The following is a 22,103-nucleotide window of genomic DNA, read 5'->3' on the forward strand; positions in this document are numbered from 1 at the left end:
ATCTGCTCCTGGTCAGGGCCCCTGCCCCCCTCTGCGATGACTGCCTTTCAGTTAGACCTTGTGCCTCTTTTTTGTATCCATTGTCCTATTCGGCCCTGATCCTGAAGCATTTGCTTCATTTTCCCATGAAAAAAGAACAGGAGTACTTGTGGCACCTTAGAGTCTAATAAATTTATTAGAGCATAAGCTTTCATGGGCTACAGCCCACTTCTTCGGATGCACGAAAGCTTATGCTCTAATAAATTTGTTAGTCTCTAAGGTGCCACAAGTACTCCTGTTCTTTTTGCGGATACAGACTAACACGGCTGCTACTCTGAAACCTGTCATTTTCCCACGAGTGAGTAGTCCCCTAGGCGTCTGCAGGATCAGGGCCTTAGATTGTAAGATCCTTGGGGGAGGGTGTCACGAAGTGTGGGGGGACACAAGGCCCTGCACCTCCCGCTTCCTGCAATTCACCATGACTCTCAGCCAGCCAGTAAAGCAGAAGGTTTATTTAGACGACAGGAACACAGTCCAAGACAGGTCTTGCAGGCACAGACAACAGGACCGCCCCCCCAATTAGGTCCATCTTGAGGTCCCAGGGGCACCACAGCCCCATTGGGGGGTCAGAGCCCTGTCTGGGCTCCCCTCCATTACAACAGCAGCTCCTGAAACTCTCCCTCTCCCCAGCGTCTCCTCTCCCAGCCTTTGTTCAGTTTCCCGGGCCAAGGTGTCACCTGGCCTCTAACCCCTTCCTGGGTTCTCACGTTACATGCTCAGGTATCTTCCCTCAAGGCCAGTCTCCCATCCCCCAATGCAGCCAAACTCCCCTGCAACCTTCCCAGGCCAACACTCCCCACTCAGCATTCAAAGACCACATTAAGAACAGTCCCAGCCTCTCTTTTTGTGCCATGTTTGTACAGCACCCAGTACAATGGAGTTCTCATCTACGATGGCCCCCCCCAGGAGCTAGTGTGAACCAGTGATTTGCTGTATCATTTCTATGAGCGATCTTTGGGCTGCAGCTCATTGGTGAGCTGGTTCCCGAGACCATTCCGCAGACAACGACCAAGCTGTTTTTGTTGGACAGGTGCTTTGTTTCTCTTTCCTGATTGGTTGAACATCGCTCTTAGGAACCATTTACTGGTGCAAAAGCTTGTGATTACACATTGGAAACTGGCTCATTGCAAATATCCAGAAATAGTTGTTAAAAATTCAGAGTTTCCAAGATGTTCCTTGGCTAGAAACGTCCCGAAAAGTGATCCCAAAGAGGGAATGAATGCACTTGGACAAACGTTAGTGGGAAATAATAATAATGTCCTGCTCTTATATAGCATCAGTATCTTACAGCTCTTCTTCCATGTATATGTTCTCACACACCCCTGTAGGGCAGGACTCTTGTCCCCATTGTACAGATGGGGAACTGCGGCACAGATATCTAAGTGACTTGCCCGTGGTCACACAGGAAGTCTGTGGCGGAGCATGGAATTGAATCCAAGTCATAGACTAGTGCCCCAACCACTGGACCATCCTTCCTGGATGTGCTTAATTTGCAAGCCGGTTTGCAATTCCTTTCAATCTGCTGCATCGGTCAGCCCACTGAATTCTTCGTCTACTCCTAAGTCTCCACTTTGTGACTAGTATAACAGAGGGCAGCTAAGGTTTCTGGCCCTGATCCTGTAACTGGATCCTGTCTGTAGGGCTCACGACACCTGTAGAGAGGATCAGTTGACGCAAAAAAGGGCATATTCCTTAACTCTGTGGGCTGGGATCCCTGCTGTGCAGACAGAGCCGCCAGGCAGAATGAACCGGAGAACTCAGCGTAAGCAATGTTCTGCAGCGGATGCTTTACGCCTTGTCTCCCGCTATCCCAGTGGCCCCGCTGCCATCAGGTTGGTGTAACCCCTGTAACAATATCAGTTTGAATTGTACTGAAACACCATGTAGACAGGTTTAAGAGGTGGCTGGCATTATACTCTGGGAGGTGAACTTCAAACTCCTTTGTATAACCCTCCACCTAGTATAATAAGATCCTGCTGCTTGACTAATAAGTCACTAATGGTTTGGTTACTTTCATTGCTGCTTTCTCCTCTGGGTGACACAGAGACCATCTATTAATGTCTGACAAGAGTGTATATCGCAAGTGATTAGCCTTTGTCCCGACTTCCCCAACCAAACGCCCCCAAAACTGCCCACCTGAAAAGCCGGATTTGTGGCAATCACTGGCCCAGCTGCTGGGCTTTGCTGGTTATGTTGCAATCGGGGCTATTAGCTGTTTAATGGCTTTGATAAGACCCAAAGATAAAGTCGAAAACCTGCTCTGGCCATCTCCCATGCTGAAAGATGGTTTGGATGGCAAATGAGCTCTTTGCAATCTCCATTTCCCAGAGCTCTGTGTTCTCGTCTGCGCTGACAACCATAGGGCCTTTTTCTGAATGGATCGAGCTCCCCACCAAGGGGGAAAGTCTTTCCAGACCATGGGCTTGTTTATAGACGCCACTGTTGTGTCTAATTATCTTTAATATGTTTGTAAAGCTCGAGACAGGCTGACCTGTGGTGCCAGAACCTGCCCGGGAGTGGATTTTCTCCCCACTTCCCGTTTATGCTGTCTCCAGGTTGGCTTATTTCAAGGGTGTTTTTGGAAGAGGCCAATCTGTGTTAATTACAATATTTAGCGACCACCCCAGAGGGGTCAGGGCTTTGCAGGGCGCTTCTTGCAAATAACATGTAGCCAGATATTTATAAATTAAACCATTCGTCAGTTTCTGCTTGGCTTGGAGCCAACGCCCACTCTGCCTGTGTGTCACTCACACTCACACTCACACACACACACACACACGCACACACACGCAGGCTGTGCCTCCTTTTCAGTAGCTGACCCAGACCCGGCTTTTAAGTCCCATCAGCCTTGTTTTAAAGAGGCAAATCCCCGTTTTGTGTGGAGGATTTGGTGCTTTAATGCAAACCCAGCACTGTGAGTCACCGTGGACAGGAGAATTACAGCTTTTGTTTTCAAAGGGAGCCGTGTTTACAGAGCCTTTCCCAGCTCCTTTTCCATCTGGTGGGTTGAAATGAAGCTTGCCAGGGATTGCTAAGAGGACTGAGGACAGCCCTGCCCCATCCACCACCACAGGACCCCACCGTGCAAGGGGCACAGAGAGCACTGCCTGGTGATGTGGAGGAGGGGCTGCCCGGCACTGCCCACCCTCCCAGCAGCTTGGAGGAGCAGAGTAGGCCACGCCAGCACAGCCCCGGCTGGAGGAGGCTGGGAGGTGTGACTGACCCCGCTCCAGCCCCCCTCACAGAGCAGGGCCCAGAGCCAGGCCCTGACTCAGGGAGTGTGGGCTGGAGCAATGAGATCAGATGGCTGTTCGGCCAGTGAGCGGGGGCGAGATCCTGGTTTCCCGCCCTTGTGGCCTGCCAGACGGTGGCTTTGGCAGGCCAGGTGCTGTGGTCAATCTGGAGGCCGACGTGACGCCCAGCTGCCACCCCCGCCTTCCCTCTCTTGGCAAGTCACTGCCTTGGGAGCACCCATCTCTGACCAACCACATCCCCCCCTCAAGGCTCCATGCAACCTGGGAGGACCCCCGGCCATCAGCAGTGCCATCAGCAGCAGCCTGTCCCAGCTCAGGGCACCCACTGATCTCAGCCCCCCATCCCGCTGAGGGGCAGCCAGGAGCTCCCACAGAGCAGGGGATCCTGAGAGAAGCCCATGTGGGGGGAAGGGAAGGCTGTTCTGTGCATCAGGAATATTATTAACTCAGCTTTGCATTGGGCTTCTTAAAACCCCTGTGTGTGAGAGAGCTCTTTCGGGGCACGGCTGGATGAGATGCCCAGGGGCAGGTGCTGAGCACAAATGCATCAGGAAGCATTTGTCCTCAGATTTTACCCTCCGAGCACGGCGTCCCTGGCAGAGTGCGGGAATCTGCAAAGAGTTATTAGGCAAGACGTGGAGACAGCAATGCCCAGGCAGCTGGGCGGGTTGCCCAGGCACTCCAAGGGTCTGCCTGGTATGGGGCCAAGGGCACTGTCCCCCAGAAGGGGATGGGGATGGGCACTGGCAGAGGAGGGGGGAGGGGGATGAGGACACTGGCAAGGAAGGGGTGGGGGTGGGCACTGGCAGAATTATGGGGTGGGGGAGGGCACTGGCAGGGGACAGGGGCACAGGGGCATGGGCAGAGGGGGAGGTTGGGGGCACTGGCAGGAGGCAGCGTGGGGCAGAGCCCTGCACCATCCCCTGCACCCCTTGCCCCCAGACTGGCTCAGCCTGTCCCACGGCTGCAGCCCATCGAGGAGGCGGGACCCTTCCCTAATCCCCCAGGATCCCTGTCCTCACCCATCTGCCCCTTTACCCTCCACCCCAGGCCGACTGGTGGGGGGGCAGCTCCCAGCTTGGGCTGGGGAGGGCACTTCACCTGGGCGAGGCCTAGGAGAGCAGCTGGGGTGGTCGGGGACACCTGGGTCACCTGGGACAAGGGTGTGGGGCAGGGATTGCTCAAGCATCCACCTCTCCTTCCGCTCAGACCCAGGATCCTTGCCCCGGCCCCTTCCCTCCCCTCGCAGGGTGCGGGGCGCAGGGGGCGGGGGTTGATCATTTACTTACAGGAAGCACGGTTCACCAGACAGAGTGGGGGGCTGAGAGACAGGACTCTTAGGTTTCTTTCCTGACTTGGGGAGGGGAGCCTTGTGAGCTAGAGCTGGGGAGGCTGGGAGCCAGGACTCCTGGGTTCTGTCCCCAGCTCTGGGAGGGAAGTGGGGTTAGGGGTTAGAGTGGGGGGGCTGGGAGCCAGGACTCCTGGGTTCTGTCCCCAGCGTGGCCACTGGTGCACTGAATGGCTGTGGGGAGTTCCCTCCTGTCTCTCTGTCCCGGTTTAACCCACACCCTGTGGACAGGCCTTCCTGGTAAGGACATGGGAGCCCCACAGCCCTAGCTGGGCAGTCTGCTGGGCGTGGGGTGGGGGCGCTGTGCCCAGGCAGTCAGTGCTGGCCCCGACACCAGGCCACCGCATGGGGGCCTGTGCTGCAGGCGGTGAGTTTGGATGAGATCTGAGCCGCCCAGGCCATGGCATCTCCCCCTGATCTGTCTCAGCCAGGCTGTCTCGCTGCCTGTTTGGGCCGGAGAGCCCATCTCCCATGCCTCCATTTCGCCTCCCTAAATGCCCCCTGCAGGATCAGTTCCATACAGGCCCCTCTTTCCCCTCCTGTGTGCCTGGTGAACGACTGCTGTGCCTCACCCCAGAGGCAGCTGCATTTCTGGGCTGGCTGGGGCACTCTCCAGATGTGCAAAGTCAAGGGCTCCCTGGCTCTGAACTGCTGGGGGGAGGTGCCCCATGGGGGGCCCAGCCCACTGGCTCCTGACTGTCTGTTGCTAGGCCCTGAGCAGAACCTGGCAGTGCCATCAGCATGTGCCCGAATGATCTTTGCCACTTGGATTGCACACGCAGTCCTGGCACCACCTGGCCCCAGCGGGCGCGGGAGGAATAAATCTTTCGGCGTGACGGCTCAGATAACACCCTGCAAACGCCCAGCACTCATGACCCACCTGGCCTTGGAGATGGGGCTGGGCGGGGAGATGATCAAACACCCAGCCCAGGGGACTGCCACCCTGCCCTCCTGGGCATTGCACTGCCAGTGCTGGCAGAGATTTGTGATCATCTCCTTCGCCGCCTGCACTGCACAGGCCAGATCCCAGCCTGAAATAATTCCTGTCTGAACTCGATGCACCAAGACGGGCTATTTCCCCCCAGGGGGGCATCTGGGTGGTAGCCCAGCGTAAAAGGAGGGGGCCCTTTCTAATAGTTGGTTCCACTTAAGGGTCATTAAGAGACAATGCCAGAGCCTTGGGCAGGTCCCAAACCAGTTTGCACAGGGTGGGTCAGGCTGGGAGAACCAGACCAAGATGTCTTCCGAGGCTCTGGGATGGCTCCCATCTGTGCCGCTGTGCAGATAAATTGCTTGCCCTCCAGGAGCGAGTGGATGTTAACCGGTTTCATAGCAATGGGATTTAGGTATAGCCGGTCAAAGGACTTGCTGGCTCGCTCCAGCCACAAACGCCTATATGGTATGGTGCAAAGTAGTTTTAATACTCTCCCGCTTGGAAGTGGATTTGGGTTTGGTTTTTTTAACCAGTTTCTTTGTGCTTCTTTCTCTGAAGTTCCCAGGAAATGAGGCGGTTTCCCAGAAGTTGACCCATGAGAGCATGTGAGAGTGGAAAACCTTATTTTGGTGGAGCAGATTTAAAGTCAAACTGCATCCTTGTCACTGTTTTTACCCTGGAAAAACGAAAGGAAGCATCAGGGCTATAAGGGTTTTGACATTCCCAGTAGAACGTTTGTTGACAAAATGTCCCTTGTTGGGATTTAAGCAGAGAGCAGCACCCTGTTTCAGAGATGGGGTGGGGGAGGCCAGATCTTTTATTGGACCAGCAGCTGCTGCTGGGGAGAGAGACCAGCCTTGGAGCTGCAGAGCTTGTCTTCAGGACAGCTCAGCTCGCAAATTCCTCTCTCTCCCCAGCTGAAGTTGGTCCAATAGCAGATACGACCTCGCTCACCCTGTCTCGCTAATATCCTGGGACCCACACGGCTGCAACAGCACTGCGCACAACAGCAGATATCCCGCTTCAGTGCATTCATTTCCTGCGCACTGAGGTGCAACAAAAACCTTCCTTTCACAGCCAAAGGGAGGCAAACCATTGATGCGCCACATCAGGAAGAGCTAGTTGGTATTTAACAAGACCCTGGCTTCGCACTGCACCTTGTGATGTTTTTGGAGACGTTGCTACATTTAGGTCTCTTCAGAAGCTGTTGATTTGGGGTTTTTTTTTTTAACTAAAACAAACCCCAAATGCCCATCCCTGGCGCTGCTTGCCAGAGGAACGAGGAGTGTAATGTGTTATGCAAGTGGCGCTATTGCAGGACGGGATGGGGAATAAGCCGTATGGGTACAAGGCTTCTTTCTGCCTGTGCTTACCCTAGGTGTAGCTATGCCAGTGATCATCACCCCCTGACCTGCCATCCCAGAATAACTTTTAAATGCAGACAGGCTGGAGAGGCCCCCAGGCCCAGGCTGACGAGGAGACTACACTGTTGAATCAGAAATGGCATCTCCCCTTCCCATCTAGCTTAGCTTGGAGGCGCAGGGTTAGAGGAGACCGATCCACGCAGGCAGTTGGCTGAGGAGTTGGAAGCTTTTTGCTCTGGGCCAGCGGAGAGCGGGAGCAGAAGAGGACGGCGGGGCTGCCCCTAGGCCACTTTGCCTCCTTAGCCACTCGCAACCCCAAAGGTGGAGGTGAAATCTATCGCCAGGACAGCCCGGCGGACTGGAGGTTACAGGAGGGAGACAGTGCTGATCTATTCCCAGCTGGCCACGAGAGGAACACTTCCCACCGCCCAGCACTGCAGTGAGGGTCTACGCTGAAGCCGCTGGGCTGCTGTTGCATTCCAAGCCCTCCATACTGTTCATTCAGGGCACCAAGGGGCATGTAGATCGTCCCCAGGGCTCAGGCTGGTGCTGGTGGTTACATTTTCCGAAGGCTCCCCACCTCTTTGAACCCGGCCTGGCAGCTGCTGCCACCACTTGGCAAAAGCATCACGTGGGCACAGCTGGGTCGGGCCCGGATCACCACACCCCCACCCCACACACACCGCCCCAGCGCAAGAGCGGAAGTTGCCTTCCAAAGGGTAAAACTGATCAATGCTAGTCCCTGGGCCGCGCACACTGCAATACCAGTGACGCAATGGGCAATCAAAACACAGGGGAGCGAAGCAGCAGGCAAGAAACGCCCGTGAGCTGTGGGAGGGGGACAGGAAGGAGCTGGAACCCAGCCCACCAGCTGATTGCACCATTTCCATGTGGCAGTGACCTTGGTTTTATTGCCCCAGGTGGGGCTCTGCATGGCCCCCCAGCACAGCCCCATGTGTCACCCCTGGGCCTGGATCTGGATCTCCGGCACGAAGAGCCAGCCTGCTAGCCACCAGCCGGGCTCTGGACACACACAGCCTCGTGGCATGACCCAGGCTAAGCCCAGCAGAGCTGACAGCTGGAGGTCTGATTGTCCAGGCAGCCCGGGGGGGAACGGCGTGTATGTGTGTGTTTAGAAAACTCTTTTTCTCTGCTGCTTTGTTCCATTTGTTCAGTCAAAATGCCAGGGGGAGGGGGAGAGGCTGGTTGCCACTGCCTCCCTGGTCCCGGGGTCCCAGTGGGACTTGCAGGGCACCGGCGGTTGGTACCCAGAGCCAGGGCCGGCTCTGGCTTTTTTGCCGCCCCAGGCAAAAAAGCCTCCGGCTGCCCTCCCCCCGCCGGGGGGAGGGCGGCGAGCCCGGCCGTGGCCCCGCTCTCCCCGGCGGCCGGAGCGCTGCGCCGCCCCCCTCCAGGTGCCGCCCCAAGCACAAGCTTGGTGGGCTGGTGCCTGGAGCCGGCCCTGCCCAGAGCCCTGCACCTGCGTCTGGCCTCAAAGTTGGAGAATCACATGATCCAACCTCAGAGCAGGTGAAGGCAGAGGGAGAACTCCGGCTGGGGGGGCCTCAGAGAAACTAGAACAGGACAGAGGTATAGTGAACCCCGTAACAATCACCATTGTTAACCTGGGGAAACTGAGGCATGGAGCAGGGAAGGGGCTTGTCCAAGGTCAGTGGCAAAATCAGGAATAGGAGCCATGAGTCCTGGCTCTAACCACTAGACCCCACTCCCCTTCCAGAGATGGGGACAGATGCTTGGCCCATCTAGGGTCCCAGAACGGGGCTTGTCAAACACACATCTGAGCCCCCGAGCCCAGTGTGGGCCCGATCCTGTGATGGGCCCGATCCAGACTATCCTGGAACAGCACCATGATCCCAATCCAGTCACTGAGACCCGGCTTGGCCCTGCCAGAGCTGTGGGGCCGGCTGCTCTCCCACACGCTGGCCCAGAGCTGCAGCCCAGCCAGATCCTCTGGTTGCTTGCAGCCTCCTGCCCCCCTCACTCCCCGCCACACCATCCTGGCTGCACCCCCAATCCCAGAGGAGCACAGCTCAACTCACTGACCTTTCCTGCCCCCCCGAGCCTGAGTCACTTCCCTGCTGGGAACCCTGCGCCTACTACTCACTGTGATTCACCCCCCATGTGGCAACCTCCCCGGCCACTTACCCACCAACGGGCCCTACAGACGCTGGGCTCCGAGGCCCCCATAGCCCCTGAGGCAGCAGCAGGACCATGCTACTGAAGCGCTCGGAGCTGAGCGGATGGGTGGAGATGGCTGGTCCTGGGCATGGGGGGAACCATGGCTCCCAGACTGGCATGGGCACAGCAAGCTCGCTGTGTTCCCAGCTCTGAGTAGCCACCCAGCAAAGCCATGGCACTGGGGCGTGGCTGCCATGCCTGGTCCTCCAGCCTGCGTGCTTTTCATAGAATCATAGAATCATAGATTAGGGTTGGAAGGGACCTCAGGAGGTCATCTAGTCCAACCCCCTGCTCAAAGCAGGACCAACCCCAACTAAATCATCCCAGCCAGGGCTTTGTCAAGCCGGGCCTTAAAAATCTCTAAGGAAGGAGATTCCACCACGTCCCTAGGGAACCCATCCTAGTGCTTCACCACCCTCCTAGTGAAAAAGCTTTTCCTAATATCCAACCTAAACCTTCCCCACTGCAACTTGAGACCATTACTCCTTGTTCTGTCATCTGCTACCACTGAGAACAGTCTAGATCCATCCTCTTTGGAACCCCCTTTCAGGTAGTTGAAAGCAGCTATCAAATCCCCCCTCATTCTTCTCTTCTGCAGACTAAACAATCCCAGTTCCCTCAGCCTCTCCTCATAAGTCATGTGCTCCAGACCCCTAAACATTTTTGTTGCCCTCTGCTGGACTCTTTCCAATTTTTCCACATCCTTCTTGTAGTGTGGGGCCCAAAACTGGACACAGTACTCCAGATGAGGCCTCACCAATGTTGAATAAAGGGGAATGATCATGTCCCTCAATCTGCTGGCAATGCCCCTACATATACAGCCCAAAATGCCATTAGCCTTCTTGGCAGCAAGGGGACACTGTCGACTCATATCCAGCCTCTTGTCCACTGTAACCCCTAGGTCCTTTTCAGCAGCACTGCTGCCTAGCCATTCGGTCCCTAGTCTGTAGCAGTGCATGGGATTCTTCCGTCCTAAGTGCAGGACTCTGCACTTGTCCTTGTTGAACCTCATCAGATTTCTTTTGGCCCAATCCTCTAATTTGTCTAGGTCCCTTTGGACCCTATCCCTACCCTCCAGCGTATCTACCACGCCTCCCAGTTTAGTGTCATCTGCAAACTTGCTGAGGGTGCAGTCCACGCCATCCTCCAGATCATTAATGAAGATATTGAACAAAACCGGCCCCAGGACCGACCCTTGGGGCACTCTGCTTGATACCAGCTGCCAACTAGACATGGAGCCTGCGGGCAGGGATCTTTGAAGGGCTCAGTACCCAGGATTAGGGCCACGTCCCGCAACGAACCGAGTGCAGTCGGGTGCCAGCGGGGGGCTGGATTCCTTGAATCTGGCGCTAGCTCGGCCCTGCGGGTTCGGGGCGTCAGACTTGCAGCAGCAGCTTCCCTGGGCTCCTTTGCAGGAACAAAATCCAAATTCAAACTCAAGGCCAAGAGATGTGTGGGAGGGGGGCAGGAAGGGGAGGTTTTGAACCATGTGTGACAATGAACACAGCCCCCTCCCCCCCAGCTTCCCAGATGGGGCTGTGGGGACTTACTCGAGGAAGCGGTCTGAGCTCCCTGGGGGGCCCCTCCATGGTACCCGGACGGGGCTGGGATCTGGCCGTCTTGTCTGATGGCAGTGGGTGAATGGGCCCAAGCTGGGCACTGCCCAACAGCTGGCGCGCACCGCCCCACAGGTCAATGGCTGGCAGGGCGGGCGTGTTTGCTCCAGGTTAGCGCCCAAGCGGCTGTGCTGGGCCGATCACACAGGAGACATGTGAGTCATGTGGGTGCAGCATGATCACACCTGCCCCAGGCGGGATGGGGACGTGCCCAGGTACCAGGCAAAGAGCGACCGGTGCCAACGTTGGGGGGGGGTGAGGCACTAGCCTGGGCAACTCCCTTGAGCCGAGCAGGCTGGAGTCACCTGTTGCGTCTGACTGCCCAGACACCCACTGGTGGACATGCTGGTCTACCCTGGCAGGTGCACGAATCTGCCCCTCAGAAACCCCCGGAGGAGCAGGCTGCTCACAGATCCTCCCCGTCCCCCGCACACAAGAAGAGGTGTCACCCTCCCCAATCCACATCCCAAAGAGCCACGGATCCGCACCTGGGGAGGGGGAAGGGCTGGGTGGTGGGGATATAGTGCGGGCATTCTCCTGTGCTGTGACATCCCCTGATGTGTGGGCGCTACCCAGGCCCCGACTGAGATCAGGGCCCCGTCGTGCCAGGCGCTGCCCACGCCCCACCTGAGATCAGGGCCCCGTCGTGCCGGGCACTGCCCAGAGCAGGGGCTGGATGCTCAGTGTGCCAACCATGCTGGGAGCTGAACTCTTGGCGATGCAGAGCAGACAGCCCCTGCCCAGTGAACCCAGTCCCAGAAGCAGCTGGGGGCAGGGTGGGTCCCCTCCCCGGGGTGCAGAGCTGCCCAGGGCATGAAGGCCCCCTGCCTAGCGGAGTGACATGGCTGGAGGGGGAGGCCCAGGACCCAGGAGCTCTGGGGGCCACAGCTAACCCTGCCTGCCCCAGCGAGGGGAGGGCATGTTTCACACCGAGGGGTGCGTGCGGGGGTCCCAGCACGACTGATCTTGCTGTCAGGAAGGGCAGCAGAAGTTTAGGCCCCCCCCCCCCCCCCCCCGCTGCAATTTCAAACCCGCTGGAGGTGCTTTTCTTTAACACAGCGATCAGCTCCTCCACGCAACGCTGAATTCATTAACGCCCACCATGACGCCAGCCCCAGACCTCGTCACAGAGCTCTGAACTAGGCCACAGCCCCGGCACCGAGCCAGCCAGGAGCGGGTGGAGGAGCTGGCGAGCCAGGTCTCCCCAGGGTGGGCAGCGACCTGTTTGCTTAGCACCCCATCACCCTCGCTGTCCCAGAGCACCCTGGGGTGCTACTCACGCATCCCCAGAATACCAGACACTCCAGCATTGCAGGCCCTCACTGACGGGGTCTCCAAGGGCACACTAGTGGTGGGGTGGAGGAGCAGCGCGCCTTTCTGGATGGTGTCCCCGGGCTGATACCAGGCAAAGCCATGTCCGGTTTTCTCTCAGCAGGAAGTACCGGGCCTGGAAGGTTATTAGTTACATGATATCTGTGCCGGGCGCTGCCCAGACCCCGACCGAGATCAGGGTCTGCTGAGATGATGGCAGCCGGCTCAGTGAGGAGAGTCCCTGCCCCAGGCAGCCCCCAGCGCACGGACCAAGGGAGCCCAGAGGTGGGAGCGATGCCCAGGGCTAGATGTTGATCTTGGAGCGAATAAGCCTCACAGGAGACATGGGCTTCGGAGGGACTTGGGGTTGGGCGGGGCCTGTCAAGGTACAGAGGGAGAAGGGACTAGCTGAGAGGGGCAGGCTTGAGGGCTGGGTGTTCCTTGGCTCTGGCACAGGGGGACTCGGGGCTGATGGCAAGGCCCAGAGCTGCCTCTGCCCATGGCCTGGGGGCTGGCACCTGGCTCCCCCTGACTGCCGCAAGGCTGGGGGCACAGCTCTGCCTCCTAGGACTGGGACCCTGGCACTGTCCTCGCAGGCAACCAGGGCTCTCAACTGAGGGAGGAGGCAGAGCTAGACTGGGGAGCCCCCCCCCCATCAGGGACAGTCCCACCCAGCCGAGCAGCTCAGGGTGCCAGGGCCCTGGTGCCTCCCCCACACAGATGCTCTCCAGGGACCCTGGTGTCCTGGCCACAGCTCCACTTCCTCCTGCCCCAGGCTGGGCTAGGGGTCAGGGACTGAGCTCCACGGAGCCAGATGGCCGGGCTGCTCCCTGATGCCAGCGGAGGGGCAAGGTCCATTGCTCCCCCTCCGTCCCCCCGGCACCAGAGAGGGGCAGCCAGGGAACGTGGGCATGAGCTGCTGCATGTGAACAGCCAACACGACAAGGGTGAGGTCCCAAGGGTGCAGGGGGCTACTGCAGGGGCAGCGCTAGGGCAGAGGACATGCTGGGGGCAGCAGTAGGGCAGTGGGTACCACTGAGGCCACGACTCTCTCTGCTCCCCTCTCTCGGGCCATCGACCGGACTAGAATACTGCAGGTCGGGATTGAGGGGCACTAGCGGCGCTGTGTGCGGGGTGCCCAGATGCCCCTCCCGGCACTGCCCAGGGTGCCCAGCTGTGGAGCACAGAGGCCCAGGCAATGGGGCAGGAATGCGTGCCCGGCGGAGCACAGAGCCCTGGACGCTTTCCTGCTTGGCAGCACCCAGCTGGCACCTGGCCCCACACAGTGCTCAGGCCTGGGGGAGGCTTTGCCGTTTCACGTGCACTTGGAGATTCACAGCCCAGCCCCGACACACGGGGACCAGCCCTGGCACCTGCCACAGGATCTTGCCACAGAGCAGGCCCGAGCCAGTGCCGTACCCTGCCCTGGGGCACCTGCCTTCTCCCACACTGCATACACCCGCCTGCCACCCGAGCACTGTACCGGGAACCGGGAGTCCTGGCTTTGGAAGGGGAAAGGGGCTCCAGTGATTAGCTGGGAAGCAGGACTCCTGGGTTCTTTGCCCTGGGCAAGTCAGTTTGCTGCTCCTTGCCTCAGTTTCCCCAGCAGCAAGGTTACAGCCTCACTCCCTGCCTCAGTTTCCCCAGAAGCAAGGTCATGTTACTCCCCACCAGTTTCTCCAGCAGTGAGATCACATCCCCTCTCCCTACCTCAGGTTCCCCAGCAGTGAGAATGATGCTGAGCAAATTACAGTCTATGGGGCACAGTTGGGGTTGGTGTCAGAGGGGCAGGGAGGAGCCCTGCTGTGTCCTGAGACTGCTCCCTGCTGCCAGGGGTCAGCGCTAACTCGGGGGGAGAACAGCCCCTACTTCCCCACCCAGCCGGCTGCCGCACCCTCTGTTCAGGTTTCTCAGCCGCACACTGGCAGGCCCAAGCTGGCTTGGCATGAGGGCACAAGCCTGGGAACAACCCAGCCCTGCCCTGCCAGGAAAGTCAGTTTCCCACAGCTCATCCTTCGCCCTCTGCCCCCCTTCGGGCGCCCATGGGAACGGTGCAGTAAATAGCTCAGCCAGGATGGGTGATTCTGCCTCACTCCGGTTTGCCTCACATGCTCGGAGCTGGCAGGAGCCCAGAGCGGGGTCAGGGCATGCACCTGCCACCCGGGATGCAGCTACACAGCTCTGGCCCATGCCAGGGATGGGAGCGGGGGCAGGGAGACCCTGGGCAAACCGGAGTTTAGAACCCAGGAATCCTGACCGCCAAACCCCGACCCCCCCCAACCACCAGAGCCCACTCCCCACCCAGAGCTAGGCAAAGAACCTGGCAATCCTGGTTCCTAATCCCTGGGCTGGGAGTCAGGACTCCTGGATTCTCACTGGCTCATCCACTGACTTGCCATGTGAGCCTGCCCCCCCGTGACTTGGTCTCCCCCTGCGCAGTGGGGCCAGTGCCCCAGCGTTCAGCTGGCTGGAGCAGCAGGAAACAGCATTCTTGTTATTTTCAATGGTTCAGAGTCCATCCCACACCAGCAGGCCCGGAGAGCCCTGCAACCCAGCCCAGCGCGTGCCATGCATGCCCCGTGATCCATCATGCGCAGGCCACGCTGCCTCCACATCCTCTTCATGAGACACGGGCCTCGCCCCGTCTTGGGAAAGAAGGGAAGGGTTCTGTGGAAGTCAGTGGATGAGCCAACTAGAACCCAGGAGTCCTGGCTGCCAGCTCCACCCCTGCTCTAACCACTAGCCACCACTCCCTTTGCAGGGCTGGGATAGAACCCGAGTCCTGGCTCCTAGTGAGCTGTCCACTCTCCTCCCAGGCTGAGGCCCCTGACAGCACTCAGTGCCTTGGCAGGGCCCAGCTCCAGGCTGGGACAGGCTCAGGGCGGAGAGACCCAGGGGATCCCCCCACCCATCTCTAGGCTTCCTCCACTGGGAGCTCTTGGAGCTGTGGCGCTCACTGGCCTGGCAGGGGGAGCCGTGTGGCATCGCGTGGTGGGTTCCGGGGGAGGCAGGTTGGCGGGGGGGTTCTCCTGCACTGGCCATTGGCTAACTCCCAGTTGAGTTGGTCTCACGCCCCAAGATGCCAAAGGGCCCAATCCTGAGAGCAGCAGGACCATGGGATCGCAGGGGCTCGGCCCCTCCCAGGATTGGGCCCCTGGGCCCTGTGCATGGGCTGTGAATTGGCACCATTGTGGTTTGTGGTGCCCGCTCGGCAGTGGGACGCCCCCACTGGGACCGTCACACAAGAGCTGGCGTGTGAACACCATTCCTCCACCGCTCAAGGCTGATCATGGTGCAGCCTGCCTCCCTGTGGCTGGGGGCCAGCTGCCAGCTCCACCCCAGAGCAGGCTGCATCTCCCAGGTGCCAAGGGAACCCTGGATATTTTCTTCTCCATTGCTGAGCTGCTGGCCCCTAGAGGATGGGCAGGTGGATGGCGCGGTACAGCCCCGAGAGACTCCTGCAGAACACGCCTCTGGGCCAGAGCCCCGTGTGACTGCGCCCTTTGGTGTGGGCACCAGGAAATGCTGCAGCAACATCTGTGGAGCCTGCCAGAGCTGGGGGCAGTGGCCAATCCATGTGCTCATTGCCCACTCACCCTGGCAGCCATGTCTCTTCAGTGCTGAGGTCCTGTCCAGTGCCTCATGCCCTGGGTCCAGCAGCACCCCACACCAAGATCTCCATGGCACTGCCACAGCCCTGCCCCTTTTCAGCCCACTGAGATCTGAGCAGGGCCCATTCCTCCCTCCGCTGGGCATTGATCGGCACCAGGTTCCCCTCCCATTGACTTACCCACCTCCCCGAGCCCCCTGGCACCCTTTGGGCAGGTCAGACCTTGCCCCCGCCATGCTCCAGATGGACCCCTCATTCCTGCTGGTTTCTCTCCCTTACCCCTGCCCAACTAGGGGTCTGTACCCCTTCCCTCAGCCCCACTACCAGGCCTGGCTGCCCAGTGCCCCAGCCAGGGACACCAGCGCTTGGGGCCAGGCGCCGCTATCACCAGAAGGGGTTCCCACCCCCTACCCCGTTTTACAGAGCAGACGCCAATGCAGGGTGTGACAAAGTGGAGATTTTCCCTTGTTATGTTGTATGTGAATCTTACAGTTTTGCATGAATGCTGTGTGTGCCTCAGTTTCCCTTTGTATTGCACCAATGTTTAGGTCAGAGGTGGCCAACCTGTGTCAGAAGTTAATATGCGGCTCCTTGTATAGGCACCGACTCTGGGGCTGGAGCTACAGGCGCCAACTTTCCAATGTGTCGGGGGGTGCTCCCTGCTCAATCCCTGGCTCTGCCACAGGCCCTGTCCCCACTCCACCCCTCCCTGCCCCCTCCCTGAGCCTGCTGTGCCCTCACTCCTCTCCCTCCCCCCCAGAGCCTCCTGCAAGCCATGAAACAGCTGAGCGGGAGGTGCGGGGAGGGAGGGGGAGGCGCTGATCGGGAGGCACTGGGAGTGGGGGAGGGGAAGCTGCTGGGGGCTGCTGATGTATTATTGTGGCTCTTTGGCAATGTACATTGGTAAATACTGTCTCCTTCTCAGGCTCAGGTTGGCCACCCCGGTCTAGGTGATGGGAATAAGCGTGTGTGACTTCTGTGGGGGTTGCTCTAACTGCCTGCATGGATGCTATGGCCACCTCTTCGCAACCTGAGACCCAGGAGGGGGATGTGACCAGGTGACTCTTGGCCTGGGAAGTGAGACAAAGGCCGGAGGAGGAGCAGCTGGAAGGAGTCAGTCTCGGCTGGCTTGGGGCACAGGGGGAGCCCTGGCTTTGCGCCCCCCCCCGCCCGATGGACTTGGCCGAAAATCACTGATTTCTGTGCTAACAAGTTCTGTTCTACGCTGTGTTCCTGTCGACTAATAAACCTTCTGTTTTACGCTGGCTGAGAGTCACGTCTGACTGCGGAGTTGGGGTGCAGGGCCCTCTGGCTGCCCCAGGACCCCGCCCGGGCAGACTGGCTGCAGGAAGCACACGGAGGGGCAGGGATGCTGAATGCTCCGGGGTCAGACCCAGGAAGGTGGAAGCTACTTGCCCCGGGCACAGTCTGCTCAGAGAGAGGAGGCTCCCCCAGAGTCCTGCCTGGCTTCGTAGGGAGCAGTTCCAGAGCATCGCCCCGGCGACTCCGTGACACAGGCCCCAATCCCGCCACGCTGGCTTTCCCAGATCTGTGTCTGTGTGTAGGTCCCACAGGGATGGGGGGGTCCTCGGGTGGGAAGGGGGCAGGAGAGAGCCCTCATGGACGTTGCCATGTCCCGGGGGGGGAGACACGGGGGGATGCGAAGCTGCTGGCTCCCAGGCACGGGCGGCGCATGAACCGCGGCTGGGGGAGGCTAGCCCCCAGCCCCGTCCCTTCCACCCGAGGTCACACCCCTTCTGCTACCTGCCAGAGCCCAGAGGGCCCCCCACCGTGGCCACCGGCCCAGTCCCATAGCTAGCCCCCCAGCCCTAAAGGAGCGCCATGAGGGAGGGCGGCGCGCGGCCCCAGCCCCGGAGCATGGGAAGGCGGGCGGTGCGCGGCCCCAGCCCCGGAGTGCTGGGAAGGCGGGCGGCCCCAGCCTCCCAGCTGGAGCGCTGCGGGGCTGGAGCTGGAGGACTGGAGTCACGTGCAGGGAGAGGTCACGGCATGGGGTGGGGCCATGCCTGGCTGTTTGGAGAGGCACAGCCTAAACCTATGCGACCCGCTGCCCATGCTCCCAGGCCCACACTCTGACCGCCCCAGGACCAAGCTGGGAGGAAACTGGGCTACGGTGACTCCAGAGATGGACGCAGGGGCCAGAGTCCTTTTATTCCCCATTGCCGGGCCGGGCCACTGCTACGTCCAGAGCCACGGTAACACCCGCCCCAGAGCGCCCCACAGCCACCACCCGCGGGTCCATGGCCTCCTCGGGCCCATGCGGAGCCACTCTCCTGCCCCACAATGGGCCAGCAGGTGGCCTGACTCGGGCACGGGAGCCCCACTGCTTGGGCTGGCCCAGGGGAGAGGCGGGGTGCCCCGCTGCAGGGCTACAGGTACTTGTAGATGACCCTCTCGGGCACGGTCTGCACTTCCAGCCGGACGGGACACTTGTAGAAGAAGGAGAGCAGCGTCTCGGTGTAGCCCACCAGGAAGTAGAACTTGTAGGGTGGCAGGCGCTGCAGGAAGACGGCGCAGATGACCAGCACGTTGGCGCGGCGCTTCAGCACGATCTCATTGGCCAGGCAGCCGTGGAAGGTGCCGTAGATGAACTTGCGGATGAAGACGTCCTCCACGGTGCGCTCAGCTGCCCCACTCTCCCCGTCCAGGTTACCTGCAGGGCAGACAGGGCAGCAGGGGGTGAGGGGATGGCGCCAGGCACGCATGCCCACAGGGCACCTTTAAGAGACAGTATGAGCAGCACCAGACAGAGCAGGGAGCTGCGTGGGTGTCCAGCCAGGGCACCGCATCAGGATCCAGCCAGGGAACACACATCTCCCTCCGCTCCACTCCCCTCCCCCACACCTGGAGAAGAGCTCAGGGGGGCGGCGGGGAGAACGGCCCATGCCCAGGTTGAAGACCCCCCACCCTCTTTTGTTAAGTCAGAGGGACCACACAACAGGGGGCGCTGTGGGGGGTAGGGCAGGGCACTGGCTGGGAGGAGGCACTCCCAGCTACTCCCTCCCCGGCCTCTCCCAGCAGGAGGCGCTGTGGGGGACGGGGCAGGTGCTGAGAGACGGGGAAGCCCAGGTACTCCCAGGGCAGCGGCTGGCGGGTCACTCACTGGTGTGCAGGGAGAGCCAACCCTTGCGATGGGCGATGTAGTGGGGCGGGTGGGCCTGTTCGTACGTCACCGGCTTGTCTCCTTTCCCGACTCGCACTCGGGCCGCCCGGTTCTGTAAGATAACACCCATGGGTGGGGGGTGAAAAACAACATGGGGGCTACCCCCGCTCGGCAGGGCCAGGAGCGGGGCACACATCTTCCCCTGCTCTATAGGCGTTAATGGCCCAGAAGGGCCGGGGCAGCAGGTATTTCAGAGCGTTTGGCAGTACCTAGGGCCCAGAGCACTGACCCCCTGGTGCTAGCAGGCTGATCCCACTATCCACATGCCCCCTTCCTCGGGACTGGCTACGTGTGGCAGCAGAACGGCATGCAGCCTGTGTGAGAGGCAGCCTGCAGGAAGCTTTAGCCTGAGTGTTCATTTCCCTGCTAGGGGCGCCTCTGGGTCCTGCCCAGTCTGATGCCTCAGAGTGACTCACACTCTCAGCAGGTACCTCAGGGGCGCTGAAGGTGCAGACGCAGCGAAGAACAGGCGCTGCGAGGTGCAGACTACAGAACTAAGCCCAGGAGCCGCTCTTCGACATCGACTCGCTGAGCCTCCAGTCCCCTGCCACCTCTGGACAGGGCAGAATCACCTCATGTCCTAGGGGAAACTGAGGCATGGAGGAGAAAGGACCCACCCCTGGTCATCCAGTGAGTCAGTGGCAAACCTGCCTGTAGAACCCAGGAGTCCTGCCTCCCTGCCCTAACCACACCTGCCACACAGGACTGTTCGGGGGACACAGAGCTGGGGTGGACTCCACAGGAGAGAGCAAAGGCTCCTGGCATAGGCTGCTGGGGTACATGGGGGGTTTCCAAGGCCTCGCCCAGAACTCTATGCCTCTGACCCTGCTGGGGAATGGCTTTGCTGGGTGGGTGAGGCCCTGTTTCACAGGCCCCTCTCCAGCTTTGATTTTGCAGGTTCAGAGGGAGGGACGGCTGTTACTTACCTTACAGCTCCTGGGATTCTTTGAGGGGCTGTCCATGGGATCCCACTGCTGGCACCTGCATCTCACAAGTGCACGAGCCATGTATGCCAGTGCTGGGATCCACACGGACAGACCCTCGCAGCAGCAGCCCGCTGTGCACTTACCTTGTGACACACAGCTGTGGTCTGAATAGCCCGGCTGCAGGAAAGGAGCCACGAGAAAGCGCCCCGGGTCCATGGAGCGGCCTAGCAAAGCAAAGCACAGGGCGTCAGGGAGCAGGGGAGGCGGCGAGTATAACAGACCCCTGGTTGCATGCTGGGGATTGAACGAAGGAGCTGCAGCACCAGAGACACAAACCCCTGGACTGAGCTGCAGGAGTCACATTCGTGGGAGCCGGGAGCCAGCTGCTAGAACAGGGGTGGTCAAATTACGGCCCGGGGGCTGCATCCGGCCCTTCAGACATTTTAATTTGGCCCCCAAGCTCCCGCCAGGGAGCAGGGTCCAGGGCTTGCCCCGCTCCGGCGCTCCAGCCGGGTAGTGGGGTCAGGGGCTTGCCCCGCTCTGTGCATGCTGTGGCTCCGCGCGGCTCCTGGAAGCAGCGGCATGTCCCCACTTCAACTCCCACACGTAGGGGCAGCCAGGGGGCTCCACACGCTGCCCCTGCCCCAAGCGCCGCCTCCAGAGCTCCCATTGGCCAGGAACCACAGCCAACGGGAGCTGCAGGGGTGACACCTGCGGATGGGGCAGTGCGCAGACCCACCTGGCTACGGCTCTGCGTAGGAGCCGGAGGGGGGACATGCCGCTGCTTCCGGGAGCTGCTTGAGGTAAGCGCCACCTGGAGCCTGCACCCCTGAAGCCCTTCCCGCGCCCCAACCCCCTCCCACCCTCTGAACCCCTCAGTCCCAGCCTGGAGCACCCTCCTGCACCTCCAACCCCTCATCCTCAGCCCCACCCCAGACCCTGCACCCTTAACCGGAGCCACACACCCCTTCCGCACCCTAACCCCCTGCCCAGGCCGGAGTCCCCTCCCGCACCCTGGGCTCCTCATTTCTGGCCCCATCCCAGAGTCTGCACCCCCAGCCGGAGCCCTCATCCCCTCCCACACTCCAACCCCCAATTTTGTGAGCATTCATGGCCAGCCATACAATTTCCATATCCAGATGTAGCCCTCAGGCCAAAAAGTTCACACACCCCTGTGCTAGAACCACTGGAGGGAGACGCGCCCAGAGTCAGGCTATTACTGTAACGCCCCGCTGGCCGGCTCCAAAGCTGCGGGCACCTCTGGATCCTGCGCATTCCTCCTGCAAGCCCGGCTCCAGGGACACCCAGCGGGCCATTTCGGTGCTGGGCCAGTGGATATTGATTAAATGTCCCGGAGTTGAGTTGCCAGGGTCGGCATACTGGGCAAGCTGCAGCTGTCGGCACGTCCGCAGGGCTCTGACAGGAGCCGGAGCTGGCTCCTCGGCGGGTACTTGGATTGCCAGCTCTCCGGGGAAAGGGGTTTAATGCCTGTGGGCAGGGGAGGGGAGCGACACCGGGGGGGGGGGGCAGCTGCGTCCCCCTCTCTTGGTCCCACCCAGCCGGGGCACCCCCCCGCCCCGTTGTTTCACACACACCCTGCCCTCTCTGTGCTTGCACAGCCCTTGGTACAACGTACAGCGCCGTGCACATCCCCACGCGCTGGGCGCTGCCCAGCTGAATCAGCCACTAGCCTCGGCTCCGGCCCGTCGCGGTACGTCTGCCTGGCCCAGCGACCCCCGGCCCCACGTGCGCCGGGGGGGACAAGTTCCCGCACTAGGCCCCGCCCCCAGGGGGGCTCAGGCCGCGGCGGCACCTCACCGTCAGGCCCCTTCCCCACAAGGGCGCCGCCATCTTGGAACGTGCCAAGCTCCGCCCACTGAGAGGGGGAGGGGGGAGCCAAACCGAACCAAACTGCACCGGGAAGGGGGCGGGGCCGGGGACGGAGCCGAAGGGGTAACCCCGCCCCCAAGGCCGCCTGCTGCCGGGCGGGGGAGGGGCGTGGGGTGCAGGGTGGGGCCGGCTGGTCTCTGCCCCCCGCATTGCTCCCCTGGGCGGGGGCTCCTCAGCAGCAGGCTCTGGGGGCGCTGGAGCGTCAGCCCCGGGGGGTCCCCTGTGACCTGCTCAACCCTCCCCCGGTGCTGGCACGTGGGGCTCCCAAGAGTTTACACACACAAGTGGGTATTTTGTGTGTTACAGGAGCACCCAGTCGCCCCCACCGAGATCAGGGCCCCTTGTGCCCGGTGCTGCCCAGACCCCGACCGAGATCTGGACCCCGTCGTGGCACGTTGGGGGTATGTGTCCCAGCATCCCTTGCCTGCAGGTTC

The 22,103-nt window shown here is 60.5% G+C and overlaps 1 protein-coding gene across 1 annotated transcript; it reads right to left on the reverse strand.

Moving 5' to 3' along the window:
- Nucleotides 1–17,822: 17,822 nt before the first annotated feature.
- Nucleotides 17,823–21,656, reverse strand: LOC113407605 (28S ribosomal protein S24-A, mitochondrial-like). Its single transcript, XM_026656473.1, has 4 exons — nt 21,598–21,656; nt 19,923–20,003; nt 18,794–18,905; nt 17,823–18,343 (listed from the first exon to the last, which is right to left on the reverse strand). Exons 1-4 carry the CDS (start codon nt 21,628–21,630, stop codon nt 18,060–18,062), a joined length of 510 nt encoding a protein of 169 aa, XP_026512258.1. The 5' UTR covers nt 21,631–21,656; the 3' UTR covers nt 17,823–18,059.
- Nucleotides 21,657–22,103: the final 447 nt, after the last annotated feature.

Source organism: Terrapene carolina, unplaced genomic scaffold (genome assembly GCF_002925995.2).
Source record: "Terrapene carolina triunguis isolate 2854851 unplaced genomic scaffold, T_m_triunguis-2.0 Scaffold49, whole genome shotgun sequence".
Taxonomy (NCBI): domain Eukaryota; kingdom Metazoa; phylum Chordata; order Testudines; family Emydidae; genus Terrapene; species Terrapene triunguis.

Coding starts and splice junctions, on each gene's coding strand:
- LOC113407605 (XM_026656473.1), bottom strand. CDS start 21,630: ATGGCGGCGCCCTTGTGGGGAAGGGGCCTGACG. Junction 20,004..21,597: donor TGTGGGGAAGGGGCCTGACG/GTGAGGTGCCGC, acceptor TTGCTTTGCTAG/GCCGCTCCATGGACCCGGGG. Junction 18,906..19,922: donor CCACAGCTGTGTGTCACAAG/GTAAGTGCACAG, acceptor GTTATCTTACAG/AACCGGGCGGCCCGAGTGCG.